The sequence below is a fragment of the Neurospora tetraspora genome, assembly GCF_033439725.1.
Source record: "Neurospora tetraspora strain CBS 560.94 chromosome Unknown B0H65scaffold_6, whole genome shotgun sequence".
Taxonomy (NCBI): Eukaryota; Fungi; Ascomycota; class Sordariomycetes; order Sordariales; family Sordariaceae; genus Neurospora; species Neurospora tetraspora.
Genome location: NW_026944388.1, coordinates 2,716,350 through 2,743,043, shown reverse-complemented (window position 1 = coordinate 2,743,043; position 26,694 = coordinate 2,716,350). Strand labels below are relative to the sequence as shown.

The following is a 26,694-nucleotide window of genomic DNA, read 5'->3' as shown; positions in this document are numbered from 1 at the left end:
GTTGTGGTGTTTGATTCACGGTTTGGTCACTTTTTATAATTATGTGACGGTTTTGAGGTTTTGGAGTGGTGTACGGTTAACCGCTGCGCCATGTTGCCATTGCTCTCCGAACCGGCGGCTTGTTGGAAGGAGGCCTGCGGAAAGTAGTACATGTACCGTGGTGGTTTGATAGGGAAGGAGCGACACAGGTTGCAGAGGTGGTGAAGCAGCTCTGGTGAACCTGGACGAGATGGGATGGAAGCGGAAGGTGGGATGGAGCATGTCAGTAATAGAGGTAGACAGATGTGTTGGAAAGACCTGACTCAGTGTGCTTTTTCGAGGTTTCAAATGTGTCTGTTCGCTCCTCAAGATGATCGAAGATCCTCTTTGTACCGCAGCTCGTTGCCGGTCATATAAGCACTTGCGCCATGAAACAACGTTTCTTGGTAGATGGTCCGGAGTCGGTTACAAAGTGACCGATCTTCGGCTCCCAAGATGGTGTTCACAAGTGTGCTGCTTGCTTACTTAGTATCTGACGGAAAGTAAATCGCTGACTGAGAGTTGAGGAGGAGAGAAGGAAAATACAAAGTGCTATTCATAGATTGCTTACTCTTCCACCGCGTCAGCGTTTCAGACCATCGTACAACATCCAAGCCATAACTATATAATGCTGTGTTATCCATATAGAACATCACGTTAAGGTCCAGCGGCCGTCGATGAAATAGCTGGGAGCATTACACGCAGACGCCACTGACAATAGCTAACAGCATCGGGTATACTTGACTTCTATAGAACGGAATCAGCCACCTGCGGGAACCCGTTTCATGCAAGTAATCCTTCTGTTTGGAAAGAGATGTTTTGGTCTCACGAGACAGAATACATCAGGGAGGATTAAGAGACATGAGAGGTTCGTATGTTCCTCCAGAGTCGTTGTACAACAGTGACTCGGTCAAGAGTTAGACAACTATCGCACCTCTTTATTTCTTGCCGGATGACATATACCAGACTCGAGCCGTTCTCCTTGGACTAGATAGTTCAGACCGGGAAATGTGTACTGGGAAGATCAGACGTAGGAAGTGAATGTACCCAAGTTAAAAAAAAAAAAAAAAAGCATATAGGCACGCTAGAAGACTCTATCACGGTCCGTGATTCGAAGCTGTTGCGTATGATGGCAATTTCCACAACATTTACTTCCCAGTTCTAGAAACACAGAGGTTCTGAACATCAAAACGATGATTCTTCTGCCATATTTCTGAGAGGCACATCCACTTCCTCCGCTTACCATCGCTACACGTGTTTCAAGTGACCAAGGGCACACTGATGAGTAGTCATAAGAGTAACCGGACATGGACAGTCCAATACCGCTCGCTTTGGCTAGGAAAGGCGTTGGAAGCACGTCACCAGAGTTTATTCGGAATTATTTGATCCAGGAAATGGTTCGATTGCGGTCAAAAACTGTAGTAGAGACGCATGGATGCATGAAAGAGTATACCAAAAGGGTGCTGTATTGGACCGTGACGTGTTCGGTTTACTTTAACGATCACTCGACTGGGTACCCGAACTGGTGACTGTGGAAGAATCGGGTATTTGACACCCAGTTCCACTGATCAGATTTTAAGGCGGCAGCTTCAGCTTTATGGCGACGGGATACTGTCACTTCTAACGCAATGATCCCTATCATCAGGACAATGAGGCGGCTCTTGACTGTAGGTCGATATATCGGACACGTGTATCTCTGATTTTCCGGCTCGTCTCGAACACAGGTTGTCGGCGAGTGGTATGGTACAGTTACAACGATGATGGTGGTTGAATGCCGGTCGACTGCGAGGCTAGCTAGCCACTAAGGCAGTCTGATACAGCAAAGTGTTGCTATTACCCCGGGTATCAATCTGTTGACCTTCTTCATGACGCAAATAATCAAAAGGACACCCCGGAAGTCATATTCGAAACACACAGCACCCGCCTCACTTCCACCCATACTTCCCCGCAGCGTCCTTGCGATTATTCCTTCCCTGAGCCCAACTATCCTCCAACGCAGACTGATTGCTCTGCGCCATATTGACCATCTGTCTGAGACTGTGCTTGCCCGGCGCAATCGCCCGCACTGGGTTGTACACTTGCTCGCCCGAGGCCCTCAGCGCGTTGTTGTGCTCATACTCCTGCTCCATGTTGAAGTTTACGATCTTGGCGCCTTCTGGAATCTCAAAGGCATCCCTATTCTTGCCTCCACGTTGCCGCCCAAAGAGCTCTCTGCGTGCCGTCTTGTTCAGAGCAAGGTCGTCGGCTATGGAGCCGAGGGACTGCTGGTGGCTTGCATTGCTAGGTGCCGAGTTATAGGTGGAAGAGGTAGGGGCGGTGTAAGAGTCGTAGTCGCCTGTTACGTCGCTCTCATTGTGTTCATAGTTCGTCGAGGGCTCCGGGGCGGTGAAGAGGGGCTCGTAGGCACCTGTGGCTGATGTTGTTACTGTTGTTGTTGGGGTGGCTTCCTCCTCCTCCATGGAGAAAAGCGAGACCTGCTTCCTTTTCGGAGCTGCTTGTTGTGCTGCTACCACAGTGTCTTGTGCCGATAGGGCTGGTGCCGTTGTTGTTGCCGCCTTGTCCCCAACACTCTGGGCAGCTGGTGTTTTGGGTGTCACAGCCTTCTTCTTCTGGGGCTTCCTTGCTACGGAAAGTGGCTTAAACATGAGCGGCTTTCCAACCAACTTTACTTCCTCCTCGGGCTTCTGTCCTTCTGGTATTGATGGCCCTGCCGGAGTCTTCTTTGGTGCAGGAAGGTTGAGTCCAGAGGAAAAGCCGGACCCTGATGTCGATTCTGATCCTCCAAAGCCACCGTCCCCATTGTCATTGCCAGTTCTGGAAAAAGCAGGTTCTGCGCCAGTCCTAAGATTCACGATCGGCTTGGGCTTGTTGCTGTTGTCGCCCGCTGGCGCTGATGTAGAAGCAGTGTTGGCTATGGGTGCCGTCTTCTTGGGTGCTGGTAGAAAAGACCCGAAACTGCTAAACCGACTGGATCCTCCTGCAGCTGTCTTGGCCCGTTTTGCTGGTGGTTCATCTTCGGCCGGTTTTGACTCGGGATCTGTGCCTGCGCTGCCTAGGTTGACAATGATTTTGCCTGAGCCAGAGCCGGAGCGGTCGATGAGCTTTTGAAACGGTTTCTTCGTGGTCGGGGGAGCCACGGCGGGTACAGGTGTGGGCGCTACTGGCTGCTGAACGGGTTCAGAGTCCGAGTCCGAGTCGGAACCATAATCTACCAAGCCCATCTTGATCGATTTCGGTGTGGTTTCTGTTGTTGGTAATCTGATGGTTGATGGTGTAAAGAGACAGAAATGCGACGCGACGTCAACTTTCACGGCGTTCAGTCGTTCACAGGGCGGTCTTGGCAGCAACGTCCAGGGGTCGTCATTGATGCAGTGCAATTGGAGAAGTCTGGGCCTGACCCACCGTTTCCCCAGCATTTGGTACCCCACCAACAATCCAATGTGCCCGACAGCTGATAAGATAAGGGAGCTTGTGCCCGCGGCGTGTGAAACGGCCGGTGGGTGCTGATCCCCCCCGAATGCAGTGGCCCCAGGGACTCCCTAGAACATCATCAACCTCGCTAGAACACCTTGCGACACATCACCATTCTCCAACCGAACACCGCATACAACTTTGTCACACAACACAAGGCTAGACAGACGGAAAGCAATCTGGACGATAGTCGTACGAATCCCCTACCTCGAAACAAGCGCAGCGACAACGAATCCCCTGTGTCATCCCTTACACAACAACCTCTACTCTACGAGCTGGACTCGCCCGCCGCTATCGCGAAACCGAACCTCGTCGCCAATCCGTTTTCACGCCCACGTCTGCTATACTACCTTGTCATCGAACTCGCAGTGCTGCTGCTTGGATGGTGGTCGGATCCCGGTTGCGACCCCCGTCACGGCGCCTCTTGATATAGCCTGCTTGCCGGTGACTGCGATTGGACCTTCGATTACTCCCATCTCTTCTTGGCCTCGGTGATCCTCTTATATGTCCCGACATTAGCCATGTCCGTGATTCAGGTGGAAGAGTATGTGTGCTGGGTTGTCCCATGACCGGTGTGGAGGCTTCGCCATGTTGGTCCAATCGTGCTGATCCGCTTTCTGCAGTCTGGTTTCCTACCAGCTCCGTACGGGCTATCTGAATGAGGTTGCCGACGGCGTAGGAGAACGGCTATTCACACTGAACGAAGGCTTCCTCAACTCGGCGCCCTTCAAGTCCACCGGTTGGCGCCCGAATCCCGCCCTCATCAAGCGAACCCACTCTCCTCCTATACCCACAGCGATCGCATCCGAATACTTCCAAGCCCCGCGAGTAGCTGCGCTGCCGCTTGAAGATGAAGGGGAGGAAGAGAACTTGTTTCCGGGCGGGGGCATGCCGCTGGGCCCTAGTGTAGCCGCGAAGCGCCGCAGGAGGAGGGAACAAATGCAGGATGAAGACGACAGCAGTGATCTCAGCGACGAGAGCGACGATGAACCCGACCACCGAGCTGCTCAACAAATCAAATTTGCAAAGATGCCATTGCGCACTCGATCTGGCTCTTCACCTATTCAGTCGTCCAACCTGCGCCAGGCAACAACAATGTCACCACCAAAACCGGCAGTCAGAAGAGGCTCTCAGTCCGCCTTGGAGACGGTAAAGGAGAGGGCGAGGAGCGACACTGTAACAAGTAGTGAGGTCTCATCAGATCACGAGTTTGATGCTTCTGGGTTCCACCGGGCAAGAGAGGCTGCCCAAGCTGCGGCAGCCCGCGCAGCCAAGCTGTCTGCCAAGCTGAACACAGATCCTTCCATGGGCATCAAGCGAGAAGCAAGCGATCTACTCGAGGACGAAGATGAAGACGATGATTCGGACGCTTCGGACATATCCGAAGCCTTTGTCGAAAGTATTGACTCAGCATCCATCCTGGATGCCATCAAGAACCCCATGAACGCATCGCCTCAGCATCAAGTGGTCGGTACACCTCCACGAGAGTACACAAGGAGGTCAACCATGATACGCAAGTCAGTCATGCCACCTCCATCATCCCTACTAGTAGCGAAGCTTCCACCTCCACGGCCATTGAGCACGATCCGTCCGATCAGCGTGGTTCAACCCAAGAGTCTGCTCTCCGCGGCGCTGAAGGCCAAGAAGACAAAACCGGCGCTTCCATTCGATCGCTTCGCATCTCTGTCAGGACAGGGCGACCCGAACCCGATAATGCTTAGGATCTACGCCCCGTTCTCTAAGAGTCCCTCTAAGCCTTTCGAGGTGCTCATCCGCCGGACCATCCACGAGGGTGAAGGCATGGAAAGGCCCGTAACGGTTGCCGATCTTATCGGCCTAAGTTTATGGCGCTACAACGAGGAGAAGCTAGAACCGTCACTCCCGAACGACAGGCTTAACGTCAACTGGTGGACGCTCCGCATGGTGGAAGAAGACGGCGAAGTAGACGACGACTTCCCGCCCCTGGAGCGGAAGAAGCAGCTCACCTCCTTTACTACAGCTAACAACAAGGCCGGACGGTCACGCTCCAACTCCAAAGTCTACGATATCTTCGCCCTTTCCAAGGCATCCGAAGACGAATTCGAAGAGAACCAAGAACTCACCCCGCAATTCGAGCAGGAACAAGCCGGCGGGAGCCACGAGGAGGAGGAAGAAGACAATGACCTAACACCGCGCGGCACTCCCCGACCAGACAACTCCCTCCTCCCCGCCGCCGAGCCCCGAGGTAACCCGCTGCTCAACACCACCTACCGCCCCGGCGTGACCATGTACGCCGACATGCCGCAGCCCGCCCAGCCAACACAGAGCACCTCGCGCGGCGAGAAGCGTCTCCTGCGCATCCACTTCCACTCCTCCGACGTGCCGGCCGGGCAAATGATCACGCTCGACGTGACCACGGAAACCTGGCTCGCCGACGTGCTAGACACGGCCTGCCGAAAGCGCCAACTAGACAAGGCCAACCACGTGCTCAAGCTCCCGCAATCCGGCACCGTCGTCCCCCTCGACCGCACCGTCGGCTCGCTAAACAACGTGACGGAACTCGACCTTCACCGGCGACGCTTCGCCACCGACGGTCCGCTAACCATGACCGGCTCCCCCAGCTCTTCTTCCCCTCGCCCACCCTTATTCGCAGATAACTCATCCACCTGGACAACAAAATCCAAGAAAGGCAGAGGCATCATGGGCGTGCACCCGCTCGCCAAGGAGATCCTCAAGCAGGACGAGCTGGGCATCGGCACGACGGCGGTGAAAAAGTACACGGTCTGGCGGAAGCAGCCGATGCGGTTGCTTTCCGAAAAGATCTTTGTCATTGACGGCGAGTACATCCACATCATGCCTTCGGCGGGCGGGAAGAACCCGGGGGAGATTGTGGATGGGAAGGCGACAACGGTGCATTTCAGTAACGTGGTGGGGTGCAAGGTTTCGAGGAAGCATCCTAATAACTTTAAGGTATGTTTGTTTTCCGTTTTACATGTGCGGTTTGCTTTTGCTGTGTCCAATTGATGAAATCAAGGTTTCATACGAGTATCAGGTTGTATGTCGCTAACGTTTGTTGTGTGTCTGAACAGCTTGTGGTGTACAAAGCTACGGAAAGCAAGCGGTATGACTTCCAGACTAGCAGTGCGGAATATGCGGCGGAAATCGTCAACGAGCTTAAGAAGGGAATTTCACCTTACCGGGAGGTGTAACCGAAGAGCTCAAGCAAGCCAAAAGTGGCTCGAGAGGAGGCCTCTTGGCTTTTGCGGCTCAACGAACTGTTATAAAGCGGGTTTGCTTGCTTGGCTATTCTATCGAGCACCTTTTGCTAAAAGCCCCTCCTGGTCTGCTGAGATCTACCGGTTGTACATATGGAATGCTTCTTCCTGCATGCAAAGCCACGAGCGGGTATATGTATAGCCACGAGTTTTGGTAGTTTGTTCTCCATCAATCAGAGCGAAGGCAAAACGCGAAAGACAGCTGATCATCACGGCTCGCATTTTCGTGCTTCTGGTGCAGTAATGTTATCCAATTGCCATTTGTGATCGACCGTACTGCAGTTTATCTTTTTCCTTCAAGCGTACCATAAGGACACAACTGAAGGAATGAAGACTGCAACAGACAGCGTGAACAACCACTATCTGACGGAAATTATTTTGTTGCCACTTACACATCCCAAAAATAACGTTTCGCCTTCATACTGTACCCCTCAAGATACATGACGCGCGTTTCATTATTTCTTTGGCTTTTGTTTGGATGAATCGGGGGCTCAGAAGAGCACAGCCTCCTGTTCAGCCACATGCGTGCGTACTGGTAATCAACTTGGACGAATGAGGCCACTCAGCTGTGAAGCCCGAGCTTGCGTGTGGCCTGTTGTGGCCCAGGTCACTACAGTACTGTACTGACCGGTTCAGTGCTTTCGCCTTTTTCGAAGGTGCGACGTGCTAACAAGTTTTGGTGTCACCGTGGGCAGGCTTTTGTTACTGACGGGCCTGACTGGCGGCTGGCAGCTGGCGCGGTCCGGTCTGAACCAACGGATAGATGAGGGACAGAAGCAAACAACGAAAGAAATATCAGAATCGGGCACAACGAAATTCGAAGCCAAGCACTCAGTCGCTTTGCCTCGTCCTTCTTCGGCTCGTCACTTTTCTTGGACTGCATCAGCCAAGCAAACAACGCAGGCACAGTGAGAGGTGATGTCATCGAATGGATAGAATTCGGGAGAATTGCCCACCGACGGATGGTCCACTAGCGACACTAGCGTCGCGGGCGCGGGAGCCGTTTTTGATGGACTCCTCCGAGACGGACCACGGGCCGGGAATGGTAAGGATGGAAATAAAAAGGAAGAAAGACGTTAAAAATCAAGTTGGAGAGACAAAGGAAAAGCAGACACAAGCCGTGATCACCCATCCGTGATTTCTTCCTTGGGGCCGTTCTTCCGAGCAGCGTGAAGAATGGTACCAAATGCGAAGCGAGGTGTCTTTTCTCCGCATTTAACGATGTCGATCTGGGGGAAGTCCCAAAGACCGTTCATCGTTCGAGGTTCGAACACATCAGATGGGCCTGGGCACTGACTGGGCTCAGGGACCAGGAAGTCCAAGGGTCTACCAGTGGGTTCATGCTGAACTGCAAGGGGTTGAAACACATGCTTTCCGACTTGCAATTGCTTTTTTGGTGACTCGGTGCTTTTTTGTCCTGAACGCATCCTCAACGTTGGAAGGATGAGCGGTGGAGTCCACAAGTTTGATAAAAGATCCCATGGGAATTTGAAGAACAAGAGCCGAGTGATGAGTGATGAGAGAGGGCTGGTGTGAGAGTTCAACGCCGCAAAAAGAAAACGACGGCCATGTTGTGCAACCCAACGTTTACGTCACCGTAACTACTCTCCTCAGGCAAGCAATAAAATTGAACACGAGCAGACAAATGTTGAGATTCGCCAATGGTGAACAGCGCAGAGAATGAAGAAACCCAAAAAGAGTTGACAAGAGCGCCTTCACTGCAGCCACACCCCAGACCGTCATGCCGTGGAACCCGTGTGCTGGATTTCCCGGCCTTTGAGTGGATGGCTGGAGCCGCCTTTCCCCACACTCGATCGGGATGGAGGGCAGGCGCGGCTCGACAGGGGGGTGCGGTCAGTGTGGGTTAACGATGGAGTGTGGTTGGCTGGTTCGTTGCAACACTCCACAATTCTTGGTGTTTCTAGCGCAATCATGACGACGTCCCAGGAAAGCTCAATGCCCAGCAAGGCCAAGCTCCGAGCTGTGGTTCAAGGGAATTCCATCGAGATGGCTGACATTGCGGCCCAGGTCTGGGCCATTCCTTCCTCGCCGGCTACATATGAAGGATCTTTTGTGTTTTGGAACGGATGTAGTGATATTGGGGTCGAGCATTGACTCCAAGCTGCATGGCAATGTAGGCAGTAAGGGCCCGCCAAACGCAACGACGACGACGAGTGGCCATGCAGGTTTGGGTTTCGCCTTGTACAACACAGCTGATTCGCTCGTCATCGTTTCAAACCGGGCCGTGGCAGGACACATCCTGGGGAAAAAGGGAAGGTGCGAGGAGAGGATGGATTCAGTCATCCAGGCAACAGGGCTGGGACGGCATCGACGATGGCGATGGATATAGAAAGACCGTGGCTACTATCTAAGTGACCCCCAGGTCAGGGTGGTGTGATGTTGGGAAAACTCGTACCTCCTTCGCTGTGAGATCGTCGGAAGGAACACCTCAGGTGTTCCGGATCCCCAGCCACAAACCAGCCATCACTGTGTTTCGCCTCTTTGCGTGCAAGTGCACACAGTATGTACCTGCAGTGACAGTGGATGCGTGATCCTCACTGGTTCACTCGTCGTCGTTGCTTGGAACAAAAAAAAGAAAGAGCCAAGAGAGGTGGGTGGTGGGTGGTGGGAGCTGGTGGTGGTGACGGGCCGGCTCCCAGGATTTAGGTCCTGTTCTCAGGTCAGGTTTGTTTGCCTTGCCCTGCCCTGCCTGCTTCCACACCTGCCCACTGCCCTGTCGTCTGAGCCTGCCTGCCTTGCACTCACCCTTGCCCCTCATCCTTGCTTGGCCTGCTCCTCTCCGATATAAGTATTTGTCTCTTCTTCTCTTTCTGCTTCTCTCTTACGTTCCACAATCCAACAACTCTTTTTTTTCGCGTCGAAATACCCCAGAGCAACGCTCGCTTAATACCATACAACCAACAATAATCACCAACAAAACCCAACAACCATCAAAATGAAGTTCTCCGCTGTCCTCGTTGCCCTCGCTCCTCTGGCTCTTGTACGTTCCTCCCGATCAACACACCTTGATGCCATCCACAGTTGCTAACCACCCGAGAAAACAGGCCCAGAACTCCATCCCCCAGTCGGCTTCCAGCGCGATTGGCTCCCTCTCTAGCAGCATCACCTCTGCTCTCGCTTCCCAGAGCGCCTCCCTCAGCTCCAAGGTCAACAGCATCTCCACCAGCGCCGACTCTGCTGTTGCTTCCGTCACTAGCAAGGCTGGCGACTCCCTCTCCTCTCTCAACTCTCAGCTCGCCACCGCCACTGGCTCCGACAGGGCTTCCATCACCTCTGCCATTGGCTCCCTCACCAGCAGTGCCAACTCTGCTGTCAACTCCATCACTAGCAAGGCCGGCTCTGCTGCCAGCTTTGCTACCAGCAACCCTGCCGCCCCCATGAAGACCGGTGCCGTCGCCATGGGTGCCCTCTTCGGTGGTGCTGCCGTCCTTGCCAACCTCTAAATTCACTTATAAATCAGGAGTGAGTGTGGGGATGGTTTAGAGTATCAGCCACGGAACTTGGGTCGTGTTTTTACGAATGTTGGACGATCCTCTTTCGACATTCACTAGTTTCGAGGTTGCTTGTACAACAAGAACACACGACATATTTGACAAGCGCCCTCCGCAAGGGATTCTACTACACATGCTTTTTGTTTCAAAAGATTCCCTGCCCAGAATGGGTGTTTGGACGCTTTGCTACGCTGAGCTATGGTTCGATGTCGAGATGATGGTAATGGGATTATGGATGGGATTTTCCATTTGTTGGCTTGGAGAAAGTAAAGGAGTTAACATTACCTGGCTTAATACAATCTTCATACACCAACCTCAAAGCTTCCCATAACGTTTTGTGACTGTGCTCCTCGATTTACGAACGGGCGTCCAGACAAGCGACCTACAAACACGGTCAACGCTGAGTGATCATGAGGCCATGGTCGATTGCCCAATCCATTCATATCCAGAGGTTGAATGAAGGGTTGGCTGGGTCGCTTCCAAATGGAACCAACAGCGTCATAGACACTTGGCGGAGCTAAACCCAAACAGGGCCCTGGCTGCATGACAGCTCCAAAGATAATGCATGCAAGAGATCAGATCACCGAGACACTAACAACTAGGATGTACCTCTTTTGCTATATTCAGTGAAGGTGGACTTAGTCGCGTTACTGCGTCTGTGCATGCGCTACCAACTTTCCTACCTCTACCCAGCGGTTGGTGGACCGACCCGTCCCAAGCAGCCCATCGGCGATGTAGGATGATCCCCTCTGCACTTTTCGCAACTGCACTCTGACTGCATCTGTCACGTTCAGACGCGGCGCTGGCACTGAGCCACGCCGACAACGGTTCTCCTTTCTCCGTGTTGTTGCTATCGATTTTCGTGCCAAAGCCCAGACCACCAGACCTGCTAATGTGTGGTCCTTGCATTGGTGCTAAAGGGAGGGAAGAGATGCCTAAATCAACACAGGGTTAGAAGGGCTCGAAGGGTAAAAAGGCATCCTCTTGCTATGCTGACGCTATCAGGAGTTGTTTTATCTCTCTTTTGGCTGATTTCGCCGTACGCGATATGGTGAAAAAAGCGAGTGTCCTCGAGTCAATTCTAGGGACGACGTCTAGGACCCCGACTGCCCGTTCACATTCCGGAATGCACACATATGCGCGCGCGGTCCTTGACAGGTCGGGTGTGGATGGTGCAGACATTCAGGTGTGTGGTTCTTCACATGATGGATGAGGACTGCGTACAGACATATGTACTGGATGCCGAAATGTCGGCTGTGTATGTGGCTACGATTGCGAGATGCGGTTTTATCGCTTGAAACTCAAAAATGTTGGGAATGGAATTGAGGAGGGTGAGCGGATGGGAAGAAATGGATTGAGTGTGAATTTGTTGTGAGGATAACTCCAATAAAGAACAAGAACATCACAACGTGATTCAATCTTGCTCAAAATTGGGAGGGAGAATGAAACGTACGTATTGCCAAAACAACCCACTGCGTTTCCTGTGTCTGATCTGGAGCAAGATGAAAGAAGAACACTGACTGACCTTCGAGAAGTCATGTTGGGAGACAACCGTAAGGTGAGAAATCTCCGACGGACTGCGAGATGACACCTGAGTCCAGATGCAACATGAGGAAACATGATTTACCGGTTGACATTTGTCACCTGAGATGATGCAGATACTGGCATTGTGTTCTTACATTCCGTTCCGCTTCGCTCTGTTCATATGACAGAACTGCTTGGTAGACACAAACTGTTGTAGCGTCTCTCTAAACACCAATGATGCCCTGAAAACTCGGTAGTGCTTTTCGCCTCTAGTCCTTCCATTTTTGGTATTACCCATACTCGCGAGATGCATCTATCATCAACCGCGAACATATGCGTCTTCATCGCACGTAATAGTATAAAAAGAATAAAAAAAGATAATGGAACAATGATCAAGCGGCGCCCCCAAGTGCCCTCACCGCCGCCTCCTCAACGACTGTCGTCCGCCGTTTGCCGGTTATCGTATCGCATCGTATCGCATCGTATCGTAGTATCGCCGTATCGGAGTGTCGTCGCGTCGCGGTTGTCGTCGTAGGGGAAGGGGGCTACCGACAGCCCGACTTAGTCGGGCACCCCCTTTTGTCGTCGAAAGTTGAGAAAAGTGCCGTCGTCGGGAATCGAACGGGTAGCCTAGGCTTGGCCTGTGAGTCTGGCCTGTCGTCGGAACGTGCGCGCTTCGTTGGACCGCTTGACCATTTGTCCCATTCGGAGGTGTTGGAAGATGGGGTGAAAGAGGCTGGTTATGAATGAACTTGTGCCCGGCCGGCGTTGGTGCCTAGTGGTAGGTTGCCGGGCAATGTGTAAAGGGAAGTTGGAAGGAGCGCGGGCTGGTGCGGTTGCCAACTTAACTGGCGGATGGTCTTTCGTCGGTAGGTCGAATCAAATCTCCGTTGTAGTGTGATATTTGTGAACGGAAAGCTAGCGAGGATATGGTCGTTGATAGCGAGGGAAATCAATTGAGGATATCGTCGTGGTGGCTATAAGCCTATAAGTCCAAGGGATCTTGAAGCATTCAAATAGCATCACTTATAACTTGTTCAATAATGCTACCTCTGTCATATGACTTGAAGTCAACTTACTTCAACGAACACTTGCAGCTCACATTCAGCATAATCACAACAAGCCACCATTTGGTCATCAGATTAAGAAACCAAAAAGTCCATATTCAAAATTTGGTATCAAAGAACGATAGTAAGAATCCAAAGAGTAATAATCAACCCCCGTGAAACACATCTCTCACTCACTCCCCAAAGCAAAGCCTTTCTCCCCTATCCCCTTTCCCACCGCACAGCCAAAACACTCAAAAAAGCAATCAAAACTCCAAACTCACACCACCCCAAAGAAAACTCACAAAGCCTCAACCCCCGCCCTCCTCGCCAACCCACCCACACCCCCCGCTCCCCCAACATCCATCAAAAACCCCCACTCCCCCCTCGTAATCGGGCTGATATCATCATACCCATTCGGCGTCAAGGGGCCCAGCCTGTTGCCAAACCGATTATACCGTCCACCGCCCGGTGACACCTCCAGTCTCTCGTTGTCGGAGTAGTCGGACTCGTCGACATCCGAGCTCGCAAGGTTGCTGCTGGAGCTGGAGTTACCGCCATTGTGCAAAATCCCATCTAGGGTGTTGCCTGATGAGTGCGGAAGCCAGATGTTGATTCTTGTTGCTGTTAGGGCGGTGCGCGGGGAGTCGAGAGGGCGGGCGGTGTGTTCTTCTTCTTCTTCTTCTTCTGAGGAGGAGGATGGAGAGGATGAGGAGGGGGTTGATTGGGTGGTGGGGTTGGAGTTGATGACTGTTGATGGGGAGTCAAAGTCCGAAGAGGGGGATTGAGCACCTTGGACGGTGGAAGGGGATGAGGTTTGCGATTTGGGGGATTTAGTCTCAAGGGGAGAAAGCGAGTTATAGATGAAACCGCCGCGCTTGGGCTTGGTGGGCGGGATGACGAGCTCGAGTTCCATCTTGGCGAGTGTGCGCTGGACGCGGATGGGAGTCGTCAGTTCGAGGTCGGACTGGCGGGCTGGGCTGGGAGGAGCAAGGCGTTGTCGGGGTGACCTTTTTTTGTTGGATGATTTTGGTGGTCTGGGATCGAATGTGGTTTGGAGCTTGAGGCCCGCGAGCATATTTGGTCTGGCTGATCGGCCGGGAGGTGCTGGGGATAGTCGGGGGGTTGTGCGGTGGAGTTCTTGCATTTCGTGGATGACGACGCGCTCGACTTCGCGGGTTGGGGTTCTGTCGTCGTTGTCGATGTCGATGTTGATGTCGACGGTTGGGATGGGAGCAGCCGCTCGGGGTGGTTGAACCTGGCGATACTGTTGAGCTCCGTTGACATTGACCATCCGCACCTCTCTTCCCACACCTATTTGTCCTACACCGATCTGGACATTGCGGTACCAAGCCTCGATGTCGTCCATCTCCAACTTGCTTTCCAGATCAATCTCGTCCATCATGTCGGTGATCTCGTCAAGATCAATGTCCTCCTCCGCCACGACAACCGCCTTCTCGACACCACCAAAATAATAAGGTCCAACCCACCTCTCAGACACCGGCGCCACCGGCAACGGCCTCTCCTTCTTCATCATGGCTGGCGGCATCCCAAGATCACCCATCAACTCAAACACTCCCTCCTCCACCCCCTCCACCTTCTCAACCGTATCATCCACCCACCCCTTCTCCCTCACATCCCGTCCTCCCCTGTGATCCCTGCGCCCATACGCCCTTCCATACATCCTCCCCACCTCCTCTAGGCTCCGATCGCTAACCGGATCCATAAACCGCGCATACGCGCCCACAAGACAACTCTTCTTCAGCTTCTGGCATCCGTTCCCCAGCACCAACCTTCTCAACTCATCCATGGCATCTTCCAACCTGCGGTGCGCAATCGACCGCGACACCGATGGCTTGTGGTTCACCGTCCTAGTGTAGCACTGCAGTGCCGAGCGGAAGGTGTACAGATGGTCCAGCGATAAGAGGCGGAGGCCCGCTGCTCCGGAGGAAGAGGAGGAAGGGCCGAAGAGGACTTCGTTTTGGGCCAGAGAGCGGTGCAAAAGCTCGGGTGGAAGGCCGAGTGTCGAGGCGGGGATGGGTGGAGGGAGGGAAGAGGGGGAGATGTTGAACTTTTTGGCCGCTTTTTCGAGAGTGGAGCAGAGGAGTTTGTCTTCTTTTTCTTTGAGCGGGATGGCGTGGATGAGGCGGATGCCGAAGTCTGAGGATGTGGGCGAGGATGGGATTTGGAGAAGAGCAGGGCCGAAGCCGCGGGTGGCGTGGAGGCCGGCGCTAGGAAGGCAGGTGGTGTTGATGTTGTCACCGGCGGCCATGGAGGAGGTGATGGAGTAGCAGGGTGTTGCGGGTGTTAAGGGCACTGAGGGTGCTTGGGAAGCGCCTGGGCTGAGTGGCCATCGTGCTCCCCCTACACGGCCGCGGTGGTTGGTGAAGACGGAATCGACTGTTGAGGCTGTCGAAGCAGAAGTGAGGGAGGCTTCGGAAAATGTGGGTGAAGTGGCTCCATAGCGGTAGTCGGTGTTGATGTTGATTACTCTCTCCTTGATGGGACCGGTGTCACCACGAACAAATTGCTTGAATGCGTGAGCAAAGGTGGGCTTGGCTGGGGTGCTGGCAACCGAGTTGGAGGTCGAGGAGGAGGGAGTGCTACCGCAGGAGAAAGATTGAGCGGACGGGGAGCCGAGTGGAGAGGTCGGAAGCTGGTAGTCCTTGCGGATAACCAGGAGAGTGAACTTTGCTCCTTTCCTCTGGAGCCTCTTAGAGGCATACTCGAGAGCCGAGGTGAGATTGCCAGGGAGGTGATCACCCCCTTCGGCGAGGGAGGGCCCAGCACCCAGAGGAGGGGAGATGCGGGTCTTGAGTGGGAGTGAAGAAGGCATCTTTATTTTCTTGTTTTCGGTTTCGAAAGGGTATAATGAGACTTGGCGGAGAGTGACTGAATGAGGACAGACGGTTGGTAACGAGTGGTGTCAAGGTCCGGCCTGTCGGTGGGGTAGTAGTGTCGGCGTCGTCCGGTCGGTGATGTCAAGCTCGAAGTGGAAGGAAAAAAGACTGGAAAGTCAAACACGAGAGCAAGGGTGTAACAAGGAAATAGTGAGTGATGATTGGCTCAACCAGATGTTCCCTCGCATGCAAAAAGAGATGTTGTTTCCCTATTACTAACCCCGTTGCTTCATGATATTGGAATGGAACTGAAGGGGGGAAAAAGGGAACTGGAGACTTGATGAAACAAGAGGAACCCATCAAGTTTTAACCTCTGAACAATTCCCAGTCTAGCCCAAGATAAAACCAGGCCAAGGGACCCGATGGATTGGGTTAAGGGGGCAAAATTCTGAAACGAGCAACGAAGAAAGTGGGATAAAAAAAGAGCTTGGGGACTGGTTGCTGGGCGGTTACGCAGAGCGGTGTTCTGCGGTGATGAGCCAGAAGAAGAATTCTTGAAACCATGCAGGCAGGGGGAGAGGTGAATGAGAATAATTACCCTCCTTCGGGCGTCAACGAGCAACCTCGTTTCACCTTTCTCACATACAGAAGAAAGTGACCAAAGTCAATAATTTGCCCAGAACATGTCCAAAAGAGTTCCTGGGAGACTGGCGAACCTGGGTCTTGTCCGTGGGTGGCCCATCCATCCACCGCCAGGGTGACATTTTCCACCCGCGGAAGCGCAAGCAAGCAGAAAAAGACAAGCCAGTGGGCGTGATGGGCGTTGATGGCGTTCTGCGGTGGTGGTTGTTGTGGTGGCGGCCCTCGAGTGACGAATCGCGTGTAAGTGATGAATGCACCCAAGTGGATCACTCGGCTTGTAAACATTCAGCACAGTAAGCGTGAGCTGTACTTCAAGTTGTGAGGCTCCTGCTCTCGCCGTGCTGTGCTCTTTTTCTATTGTTCCTCATTGTCTTGCCCCTTGCTCCTGAACTCATATGACTAATGTTTGATGAATTTCCATCTTCATCACTCGTGGACCTCGAGTTTCACATCCCCAAGTATCATCTCAAGAAAACCAGGCATCCTCCAACAAACACCTCACCTACCCAGGCAGCGAAGGTTGAAAATGGAAGCAAAAGAACACTCCCCTCAACAATTCCAATCCCACCGTACCTGCAAAACTTGTCACTGTTACAAATGCAACCTCAATCCCCCTGCCCATCAACTCAACCGCACAACCGCCAGAGTTCCCACAAAATCCCACCAGAGTGCCATGGGTGCTCGGTTGGTTCGACCACTAGCATTCAATAGTCTGGTCAGGGGGGTCGGCGGCTAAACCCTTGGCGATGACACTACGTTTTCACTTTCCACTCCTCCACAACCACCACCCATCTGTGAACTTGGAGCTTCCAGTCCATGGAGGATGGAGATGTGCTTGTTGTTGGGTGGTGATCGTGGCACCAGCACGACCAGTAACTTGGATTTATTGAAATGCTTGGCCTTGATGTTCTCAAGTCGCGGGTCTCGACGCTCTTTAACCCCGCGAGTCTGTGGAAGGAGTGGATGGGTTGATCGTCGAAAGATCATCCAGGTAGGGTGCACTTGGGAGTTTGGCAGCTTCGATTTCAAGACGACGAAGAAGGTCTCAAGTGTAGGGCTGACAGGGGCCCTCCCGTACATTTTGTCTGAAATTCATGGTCTTCTCCCAAATTGGTGATTTATCATCAAATTCAATTTCCCGCCGTCATCATCGCCGTGTTCCCATCAGAAGATGACAACAAGTTCGTCGGGAGTCTCGTCATCAAAACAAACCTTACATACCTCTAGGTAGCACAACGACGCAGCGAACAGAACACAACTGTGTCATAGACAAACCCTTACCCAACCCAGCTCGGTTAGACGACGGGAGTCTTGCACAACAGCTCAAGCTGGACCAAGACATGCAGACATGTATAATATCGCGGACGAGGCAGACACGCAAGGTATGCGCGTCCGTGTAGGCGTGCACAACATCTTCTTTCACCCGTCAGCAGCCACCAGCTTGGCCTCATGCAGTTATCCATATCCATATCCATTTGCCCGCCTGCCTGCCTGGCCGGCCTCCGTCCCATCGACCAGGCCTGCAGCTGCCACAATGCTTTCATAGCCGCGATTCATCACGGGAATCATGTCAGGGAACTTGGGAATTCTACGAGGATCAGCAAATCAAATGACTATGAAAGTCTAAGTGTATGTGTAGAGCTATGATGACCCTAGAGTCTGCTATACTCTAAAAGGCTGAAATTTGATACCGAGCCAAAGAAGCCAGAATGCCCGACAACTTGCCCTAGCCGTTTATGCCCAAGACGCCATCGCTTTCCATACCATACCATACCCCCATTGATTGTCCGTACCATTCCATGCAGAAAAGAAATCAGGGGAGATGTAAAACATGCTGTTTCTCCCACCTTTTCGCTTCTTGACCTTTCCATTGTTTCTCTATACCTTTGACACGCTGAACGCCTCTGTCCTTGTCGTCTTGAAAATTCCATAGTTCTCCATGAAAGCTCCTCGTTTATCTATCCCTTCATGTCTCGCAAGCCAAACACATCAACGATGCCGCTGTTGTCGGCCCCGACGCCTACGGCGCTACTGCAGGTCGCCTTCGTTGACCTCCTCCGTTGACATCTTGATATCTCCCAGTTCATCAAACTGTTCAGAGTTAACTGAGGAGTTCTCCCACTCTGTATTGATCAAGAATATAATGTTAGGCGAGAGTGTCGCTCGATGCGATACTGGAGGAGTCGTCAAGCAACATACCGGACCCATCTTCTTCCACCTCGTCTACCTTCAACGCCTGCAATCGTTGGGCGATACCTGCGCCATTGTATCAGTGATATGCCGCTATCCGTCTTTGGGGAAAATGCAACTTACTATGGACAAGCCTTCTGAACGCCTTGGCTTCTGCATCCTCTTCAGGGCCCGGAGGAGGGAAGTACTTGCTGCACAGCTCAATTACCCGTTCCAGGCTCACAACAAGTCGCGCGGACACTTCAATGCCCGTCTCCACGAAATTATCCCTTAGGTACTGCAGGCACCGGATTCCTAATCGCTTCGCGCTCGTCTTCATGCACTCCGCTTTCTTTTTATCCTGCTCGGTATCACCAAATGAGGGTGATGGTCCGTACTGGAAAAGCTTCTCGTAAAGGAAGCGCTCAGTTTCTGAACTCGTTCTCGTGTCGAAGTAGCCCAATAAACTGGGAGCCCAATCGGGAAGGATGCTGATCACTTGAAGAGCAACAGTCTCATCATCCTGGCTCTCTCGCTTGGAATCGAACAGAGCCCGATGGAACTCCAAAAACGCTCCGCCATCTGCACTCTCCACGACGCGGCATTGGTCGCAAATATGCTCTATGAGCTTTTCTACCAGTACCCTGGTAGGCGCATGACGGCAAAACATCAGTGACGCATGCAGGAAAGGATAGATAAGCTGACTTGAATTCTGGCTGCTGATGTTGGCGACAAGAGCGTTGAAAATGCCCTCTTCGAGCCATCGGCTTTGCTTGACCAAGTTGATGATGATCCGGTGAGTGCCCTCAACGTTCTGGTAGATGCTGATGAGCTTTTCGGCAAATATGTTGGCTTGAGTCTTATCCCACATCGTTTCCAGAAGGTTGGCTTCCACTTGCGTATACAGGAAAGGCTGTTCGAGCCATGGATCATTCTGGAGACGTTGGTCAGGACGACCCACAGTAATCCTTACCTGGTTGTCGTCTTCGACTTGCATAGAGGCAAGCAAAATGTCCAGCAAACCAATGAGTGATCCGTAGTCAGGCAACCGATTCTTAGCCCGCCGCGAAAGATGCAGGGCAAGCTTTTGGTACTGTTGACCGATGCGCAAATTGGTATCAGCCATGATGAGCCTCAGAAGAATCTCCAGGAATGGCCTCTTCAAGTAATTTGCCATCTCGTGGCGTCCCAACTTGACGAACGCCCCCATCAAACCAAACACTTCAGGCCACGACCTCGTGCTCGTGAAGATGTTCGCAAAAAGGGTCTCAAAAAGAACCATGACGTGTTCCATGGCTGAATCGTGGAAACCAACGTCATTTGCATCGGGAGACGGCAAACCGTACCGCGATGGTAGCTGTTCCTTGATGACCTTGATCGCCTTAATCAGAATTTCGAGCGTCTTCTGGCGGACATCGGCATCCGGATTTCTCTGCAGAAGCATCCGTAATGGCTCATACGGCCCAGAAGAGCACCGAAACATTTCTATGCTCGAGTGAGGACAATCTCGCGAAAGTTGCAGGATCTCCTCTGCAAGCAACCGGAAGTCTTCTAGATCTTTCAGTTTCGAAGCGACCTGGTCCAGATGGCCGAGCCCCATCGTAATGGCTTCGCTCTCGATCGCATGGTCTGGAGTGCATTGATGTCCGTTAAGTTGCTTCATTAGCTCTATGGCGCGACACACATGCCGTGTGTGGTATGGGTCAAACAAGCAGTGTCTTCTCAGCAACGTCATGTTGTCCTCCCCGATCCAGGGTTTTAGGTAAGGCAACATGTCGACCCGAAGCGGGCTGGCTTGCCCAAGTTCGCTGAGCTTTTGTTGCTTCCTTGCAAGAGATGACGACCGTTCATAGAACAGCATGTAGGCGCTATAGGACTTCTCAAAGTGCATGCCGTTGTGGTCGGAGTTTGATCTGTAATCCGTGCCCCCGAAGCAGGCGTTTTCCAGTTGACTAGGATCAAAGCTTGTAACAGAGTCATCATTGTACTCAACCCACACCGGCTGTTCGCTTCTCGATGGCCGTTCACGGATGTAGGAATAGTAGTGACCTGACTCGGCCGTCCCAGAGTGCACTAGGACCCCGACAAGCTCAAAAACATCCTCTTGCTGATCCTCGTCCGGATTCTTCAAGTGCTCCATGGTATAGGGGCACATGTCAATCTTGTCAGGGAAAGAGAAGAAGTCGTTGATCTTGCTCCTCTGCAGCGTACGCAGATTGAAATCGAAACGTTTCAGATGGAAGATAAGATTGTCGGGGATATCCTTCAGGCAAGCCCTCTTGACAGCATCAACGTGACGGTTGCATTCCGAACACTTGTACTTGTTCTCGCCCTCCATAATCTCCCCATCCACATATGCTTGCAAGCTTTCCTGCAAAGTCGTCTTCCCTTTGATGTCGCACTGTATGGCAGAGAAAGGTTCCAGCCGTTCAGAGACATGGCTGCATTCCTTGGAGGCAACCTGTTGGACTAGCTGTCCGCCGTAAAATGAGCGGAACCGACGTCTCTCTGCAGTGTTGGGAAACTGCCCTTCCCATCGGTCGAAAAGAAGGTTGTAGAACTCGTCGACATCCATCTGGTTAGTGACGTCGATCACCGTATCCTCGTACGTTCTAATGCTCCCAATGCAGTCATCTGGGTTGGCAAAGCGACGGATGCTGTTTTGCATAAACGCAAATAGCCTCTGCATCTCAAGGAGTAGCTTCTGAGACCCCGCAACCATGTTCCGTACTGGGCTTTGCAAAATGTACTCACGGAAGTCCGTGTTCATGTAGAGCTGAGTCAACAAAGAGTTGAAGTAGCAGGTGTTGGATAGGTTTTTCAGTCCCACATAGCCGGCTGAAGATCTGAGAACCTTCTCTCGCTCATACGGTAGAGGAACTTCGTACAAGTACGGGTGGTATTCTGGGTCGGGACGCGGTGGGGTCAAGGCCTTCAAGTCCCCGATGAGCCATGAAAACTGTGTTGGGTCTACGCCGACGAGAACCAGAACGATACTCCAAAGCCTATCCCTCGTGGTATCGGTAATGATGGGCCTGGAACTCTCCGCCTCTTTCGTTCCTAAAGGCGGATAGAGATGCTGCCAGTAGATTTTGCGGGCGACGCCGGCCAATGTGTCTCCAAGATCCTGATGCCCAGTGACAATCGCCCAGATCAGATCGATCAGGCCGCTAACGGCAACATCCACCTTGGAGGGTTGTGTAGGGTCCTCGAAGGTCTGATATTCAAGGAGCAATCCGATCCATTCATGGGAGAGTTTTTGAACGTCAACTAAAGGTGACTTGGAGTTTACCAGAGTCCTCAACATGCTCTGGCAAAGTTCGAAAAACTCTGTTGGGTTACCGGGACTACTCATGGCCGACCGCACAAAGCCCGAGATGACAGGCCATAGGTATGCGCGGAAAGGATTGTCATCATCAGACAACGTCTCGGAGTTAGCCATGCATGGCTCTGGACCCTGGACAACCCTTCCCAGTTCGGTGGGGGCATCAGCATCGAATTTCCCTAGCAACATCTGCTTTGTACTCTGCCTAACGCTTGCGCGTTGGTCATGAAGTAACAGATCCTCGAGCAACTTGGGAACGCCGTGATGTTCGAAGCACGCTTTCATGAGTTCTGGACTCATCGAGCAGGCTTCTAAGATGCTATCGAGGCAGACCTGTATGCGACGAACAGTGCGTTCAACTGCGCTGTTGTGGCAAGCGAGTAGAATGTTGACCAAGCGATCCAGTAATGTTCCGTCGATTAGCTCGGTAGCCGAGTGTGGGAGGGGAGGATCTGAAAGTGTTAGAGTACCTGTCACAATGTGTATCAAAGGGTTGAGTCGCTTACCTCGGAGTATCAGGACAAAGCATTCTACCAGGGTGAAAATCCAGTCAAGCCGCATTTCATGACTAGGCCAGTTTCGGGTCAAATCCTGGTCTGATATCGCACCAACCACGATGCGCAAACCTCTAAGCAGAGATTTGCTGTGCGAGCCGATCGAATCTTCGTTACCCGTGACACCTTCAGGGCGGTGATTGGCAACGCCTTCTTTTCGAGGCTTGAGATATTCGCGTAGCGCATATACGGAATACTTGGACTTAAAAGGCTGATCGGTCGGGAAGATATCCTGGTGGGTTGTTGAAGGCTCATCAATGAGTTTCAGGACATTCTCATCGGCCGGAAGTTGGCTTAAGAGATCATAAATCTGCATCGTGTTAGTAAAAAGCCACAGTACAGATTCCACGGGGGTAACTTGCCTCTTCAGAAATCTTCTCCATTGTCAAGCACTCATACAACTCCTCAAAATGACGTAGAATGACAACCTCAACAGGTGAGGCTCCGGAGCGTATATTCTCGCTAGGCGATGCCGCATAGTCGTCTGCTTCACGTTTGACGAGGATCAAGCCGTCATGAATGCGCAGTTCCTCCAGTGACTTGCACATCAACTCTTCTCGTGGTAGGAGTATACCTCCTCGGTAATACATCCGATAGTTACCAAACCCCGTGGCCTCACGCAAGCTTCCAAACAATGATCTGGCCGTGTTGAGCTTGCCAATACTGAGCGGAATTACGTCGGTTTGGGATTCGCCATCAAATGACTGGTACTTGAGTTCAGCTGAGTCTCCCTCGATCTGCTTCGGTGGATCCAAGCTAAGTGCGCGGAGATCAGGTGCGGAAAATTTGGGATTATTCTTATACTCCCGATGGAAAGCCTTGAGAACGGCAAGCGGGCGAACGCAAAGGCGTTCCTGCTCGCATACCTGCTGTTCTAGGTTCATCGTGTCGTTCATCTCAGACTCCCTGCTGGAGACATCAATGCAAAGACTTCTCAACTTCTTGGCCGCCGAGATCAACTGATCAAGACAGCGTTCGGCCAACGCCAAGTGTAATTGGCGAGCGACGTGGAGGGGAACTGGCCCTTTGGAGGAATTTCCCATATAGACCTCCCCTACAAGGAGGTCAATGGCTGGCTTTTCGATACTACCCTCCGGTACCGAAAGGATGATGCGCCAAAGTTGCTCTATCCCAAAATGACCAATGCTCTCTGTGTCTTCGACGAGGAGACGTGGAGCATGGATGATCGGCAAGATGCTGGTGCGGATGAAGTCAATTGTGCCCAAGGTAAAGAACTCCGGAGCAAGCGATGGGAGAAAGTCGGTGAAAGAAGTTGACGCAAATTTTGCTTTGGAATTGTCCTGCAGAAGTTTCCATCCCGCAGTCCTGTCTTCTTCGCATGCCGCCTCTGGACCAACAAGCAGATTCCAAAGTTTCTGGCTGATGTCGGAGGGAATTTCAGGGGACCCGTCGCTGATGACCCAGGACAGAAGATCTCTTCGAGGTGCATTAGCATAGCCACTAATGACCGGAGGAAACCCAGCAGCCCGCGCGGTAGGAATCGCGCCTTCAAACTCCTCAACGAGAATTCTGACCAGGTCATGCTGCTTAGCTAGCATCTTGAGTTCCCTACCCGCGGACGAGCGCGTCATCCTGCACAAAATCCATAAGCTTCCCAATGCAAATGGGGTTCTCAAAGAAATATCTCGCAAGCACTCCGTGTAAGTTTGCATGCGGATCTCTTCAGTTGGACCCTCCCTCAACAACTCCGAGAGCTTCTGTATTGCGAAGTGATGGATTTCAGGGTAAGCAATCTGAGATTGTGACCCAAAGACCGAAGAGTCCCGTACGAGGCGAACGCATAATGAATATGGGATCGGATCGTTGCCTATTCTCTCCAGCCTGTCAGTCAGCTGCTGAAGCACCTGAGCGCAAAAGTCCCTCATGGTCGAGGTGAACAAGTCCAGAGGCATCGCTTCCAACCTTGTACAGAAGTACAAGAGGTCGCTTGGATTGAAAAGCTGTACGATCTTGTTAATCATGTTGATGAGGGCACTGGATATCCGCGGGTCCTGGGTTGACTGGATAGTCTGGAACATGAGGTCGGTATGCTCAGCGGTATAGGTCCGCGTGACAGCCAGGAAACCAACAATGTTACTGGATTCTAGCGTAATCTCTGGATGGCATTTGGGTCCCAAGATGTAGGATACCAGGCCAGATTCCATGAGATATTGGGCAATGTGCTGCAGGAAGGCAACACTGGAGTCGTCTGGGTGATTATTGTACCTCTTGTAGAAGGTAATCAAATCGGAGCACATTCCCACCGCGGATCGTATCCGAAGCTGCATCTGGCCGGACATGATGAGAGTGCAAAACATTCGAAACTTCCAGAGATACGCAACAGCCTCAGGGAGAAAGCGAGAGCTGAATGGTATCGAGCCTTGTCGTTGATGTTGTATCAGAGGCATGGGAATGGTACCATCGGCCGCGAGACAATGATGGTAGATATATGTCAGTGAGGAGAGGTGGCGTAGTGTGGGTTCCCAAAGGAGATGCTTCTGGTCATCGCCAGTGATGATGGCCTCCAGCTTCGGCGAGAGAGCTTTGTAGACGAGATATCCCGAGGAAATAATGCTCGCGGCAGGGTCGTGGTTCAGATAGGTTGTGTTTTCTGACCTGATGGAAACTTTTCGTGTCATAGTCGAGGAGAGAAAGCTCACACATGCCAATTCGTTGATGAATCTGGGGTTCTTCGGCAACAACTCGGACACGAGTTGAGTAAAGCGTCCAACGTGGAAGGATGTAGGAGCAGGGCTGCCGTCATAATTGAGGAACGCATCCACGATCTGAGAAGCTTCCAAGGCGTAACTCCACCCTTCATCGTCTTGTTGTTGGTAAAACCCCTCGAGGTTGATGAGTGCAGCAAGGACGTGCATGTAGCTGAGTGAAACAAGTTGCACCTGCTCCCGTTCTTCCACAGTTGCGCATTCCTTAAGGCGGTGAACATCGAGTTCGACGAAGAACGCAGTGAGCCTCGCAAATTGCTGATAAAGGGCAAACGGCTCACGTTTGATAGCCTTGACGCTCGAGTATAAGTGCCGCCGGTCGTGCCATGCTGAAGCTAGTGTAGGAAGCGAATGCCAAAGGAGAGTGTATCGCGTGTACCAGCCGGTGGCTGTAGAAATTGGGACATTTCTCATATGATTAAGAAAGTCCCCAATCCACAGGGCGACGTTTCGGCCAACTTGTTCATCTGTATAATTATTAGCATCCATGACTTAGTTGATGTGAGAGCGAATCATTCAAGAATAATTACCTAAAAGGGGTGCCAGTTTTTCAACTGTGTCACGATAGGTCTCGTGGTCTTCGTGGAATGGGAAGTCGGGCAACATATCCGTGACGGGCTCTTCCACGACAAGCTTCGCCTCCACAGTAAAGGCGTTGTCAGTCTCCTTCTCCATCGCAACCTCAATCACAGGGCTACTAGCATCTGAGATCGGGGAGGGAAGAGCATCCTGGATGGCATCATCCCGGGTCATGTCGACCTCGGGCGTCTCCACGCTTGCTTGTACGTTATCGACCGACGGCAATGGTTCTCCGGGATTCTGCAGAGAGGCCGAGGTAGGCGAAGAAGGTATTGTTTCGAGAGGGCGAGAAGGGGTCCGCACGTTTATAGTGACTCGATTGGAACGTGACACGGATGAAGGCTCGGCCTGTGTAGCTTTTGGCTCCGGGGTGGCGGGACGAGGAGCATTTGGCGGAGTAGGCGGCTCTGTCCCACTGCTGGTATCCATAGTATCAGGATCTGTCTTGGTTTCAGGTACCGGGTTGGCAGATGAGATGCCCGGAGAATCGTACGAGAGCCTCACGGAGGAGGGCGAATCGATGGATCGGCTTCGAGATGGGCCGCTGCGAGAAGTACGCCTGCGCTTGGGTGAGGGCAGATCGGTATCCATGTAAGGATTCGAACCCTTTGTTGAGCTAGGCTCAGATGAAATAGCACGTTCTAGGGACTCATCGGCTGCCGGATCTTGGTCTTGAGCCATCTGTATTACGCAGAGGAGAGCTGCGGGTGGTGGTGGTCGGCTCCGATTGCTGGGCTCCGGTCGAGGAAGCTCGGCGGTGGCTTCTAGATACCCTAATCTTTAGCATGTATGGATGAACGAGTCTCGTTGCTTGGAGATATGAATGCAACGGGCTAGAGAAGCACGGATGGCTGCCGAAGCGGGCAATCCGAAGCTGAAGAATGCGGCAGCTTCAGGAAGGACGACCTGGGGATAGGGCACGCCGGCTGGGAGATCAATGAAGATGGATGGCGACGGAATGGAAGTGCGAGTCGATAAATATCGGAATGTGGTGGGAAAAGGCGTAAGGCTGCCTGTCAATGATGTTAAAACAC

The 26,694-nt window shown here is 52.3% G+C and overlaps 5 protein-coding genes across 5 annotated transcripts; 2 read left to right on the top strand and 3 right to left on the bottom strand.

The window, feature by feature from the left end:
* Positions 1 to 1,943: 1,943 nt before the first annotated feature.
* B0H65DRAFT_431013 (mitotic checkpoint regulator, MAD2B-interacting-domain-containing protein) lies at positions 1,944 to 3,239 on the bottom strand (the record flags this gene model as incomplete). The annotated part of the gene is made up of 1 exon (XM_062824922.1): positions 1,944 to 3,239. One exon carries the CDS (start codon positions 3,237 to 3,239, stop codon positions 1,944 to 1,946), a length of 1,296 nt encoding a protein of 431 aa, XP_062679660.1.
* Positions 3,240 to 3,768: 529 nt separating this feature from the next.
* Positions 3,769 to 6,833, top strand: B0H65DRAFT_268246 (stress-activated map kinase interacting protein 1-domain-containing protein). The gene is made up of 3 exons (XM_062822717.1): positions 3,769 to 4,033; positions 4,113 to 6,438; positions 6,558 to 6,833. Exons 1-3 carry the CDS (start codon positions 4,011 to 4,013, stop codon positions 6,675 to 6,677), a joined length of 2,469 nt encoding a protein of 822 aa, XP_062679659.1. The 5' UTR covers positions 3,769 to 4,010; the 3' UTR covers positions 6,678 to 6,833.
* Positions 6,834 to 9,373: 2,540 nt separating this feature from the next.
* On the top strand, positions 9,374 to 10,527 carry B0H65DRAFT_268240 (uncharacterized protein). Its single transcript, XM_062822716.1, has 2 exons — positions 9,374 to 9,744; positions 9,809 to 10,527. The coding sequence occupies exons 1-2, from the start codon at positions 9,700 to 9,702 to the stop codon at positions 10,205 to 10,207; spliced, it is 444 nt and encodes a 147-aa protein (XP_062679658.1). The 5' UTR covers positions 9,374 to 9,699; the 3' UTR covers positions 10,208 to 10,527.
* Positions 10,528 to 12,802: 2,275 nt separating this feature from the next.
* Positions 12,803 to 15,661, bottom strand: B0H65DRAFT_578554 (uncharacterized protein; the record flags this gene model as incomplete). The annotated part of the gene is made up of 1 exon (XM_062830733.1): positions 12,803 to 15,661. The coding sequence occupies one exon, from the start codon at positions 15,659 to 15,661 to the stop codon at positions 13,127 to 13,129; it is 2,535 nt and encodes an 844-aa protein (XP_062679657.1). The 3' UTR covers positions 12,803 to 13,126.
* A 2,684-nt stretch (positions 15,662 to 18,345) lies between these two features.
* On the bottom strand, positions 18,346 to 26,694 carry B0H65DRAFT_268095 (uncharacterized protein). Its single transcript, XM_062822714.1, has 5 exons — positions 25,612 to 26,694; positions 22,718 to 25,548; positions 22,308 to 22,665; positions 18,621 to 22,253; positions 18,346 to 18,563 (listed from the first exon to the last, which is right to left on the bottom strand). The coding sequence occupies exons 1-5, from the start codon at positions 26,339 to 26,341 to the stop codon at positions 18,454 to 18,456; spliced, it is 7,662 nt and encodes a 2,553-aa protein (XP_062679656.1). The 5' UTR covers positions 26,342 to 26,694; the 3' UTR covers positions 18,346 to 18,453.

What these genes read in the sequence shown, in the direction of transcription:
- B0H65DRAFT_268246 (XM_062822717.1), top strand. Translation starts at nt 4,011, where the DNA reads ATGTCCGTGATTCAGGTGGAAGA. An exon ending in TCCGTGATTCAGGTGGAAGA is followed by an intron (nt 4,034 to 4,112) that starts GTATGTGTGCTG and finishes CGCTTTCTGCAG; the next exon opens with TCTGGTTTCCTACCAGCTCC. An exon ending in AGCATCCTAATAACTTTAAG is followed by an intron (nt 6,439 to 6,557) that starts GTATGTTTGTTT and finishes GTGTCTGAACAG; the next exon opens with CTTGTGGTGTACAAAGCTAC.
- B0H65DRAFT_268240 (XM_062822716.1), top strand. Translation starts at nt 9,700, where the DNA reads ATGAAGTTCTCCGCTGTCCTCGTTGCCCTCGCTCCTCTGGCTCTT. An exon ending in CCCTCGCTCCTCTGGCTCTT is followed by an intron (nt 9,745 to 9,808) that starts GTACGTTCCTCC and finishes CCGAGAAAACAG; the next exon opens with GCCCAGAACTCCATCCCCCA.
- B0H65DRAFT_268095 (XM_062822714.1), bottom strand. Translation starts at nt 26,341, where the DNA reads ATGGCTCAAGACCAAGATCCGGCAGCCGATGAGTCCCTAGAACGTGCT. An exon ending in AAAACTGGCACCCCTTTTAG is followed by an intron (nt 25,549 to 25,611) that starts GTAATTATTCTT and finishes ATAATTATACAG; the next exon opens with ATGAACAAGTTGGCCGAAAC. An exon ending in TGGAGAAGATTTCTGAAGAG is followed by an intron (nt 22,666 to 22,717) that starts GCAAGTTACCCC and finishes AACACGATGCAG; the next exon opens with ATTTATGATCTCTTAAGCCA.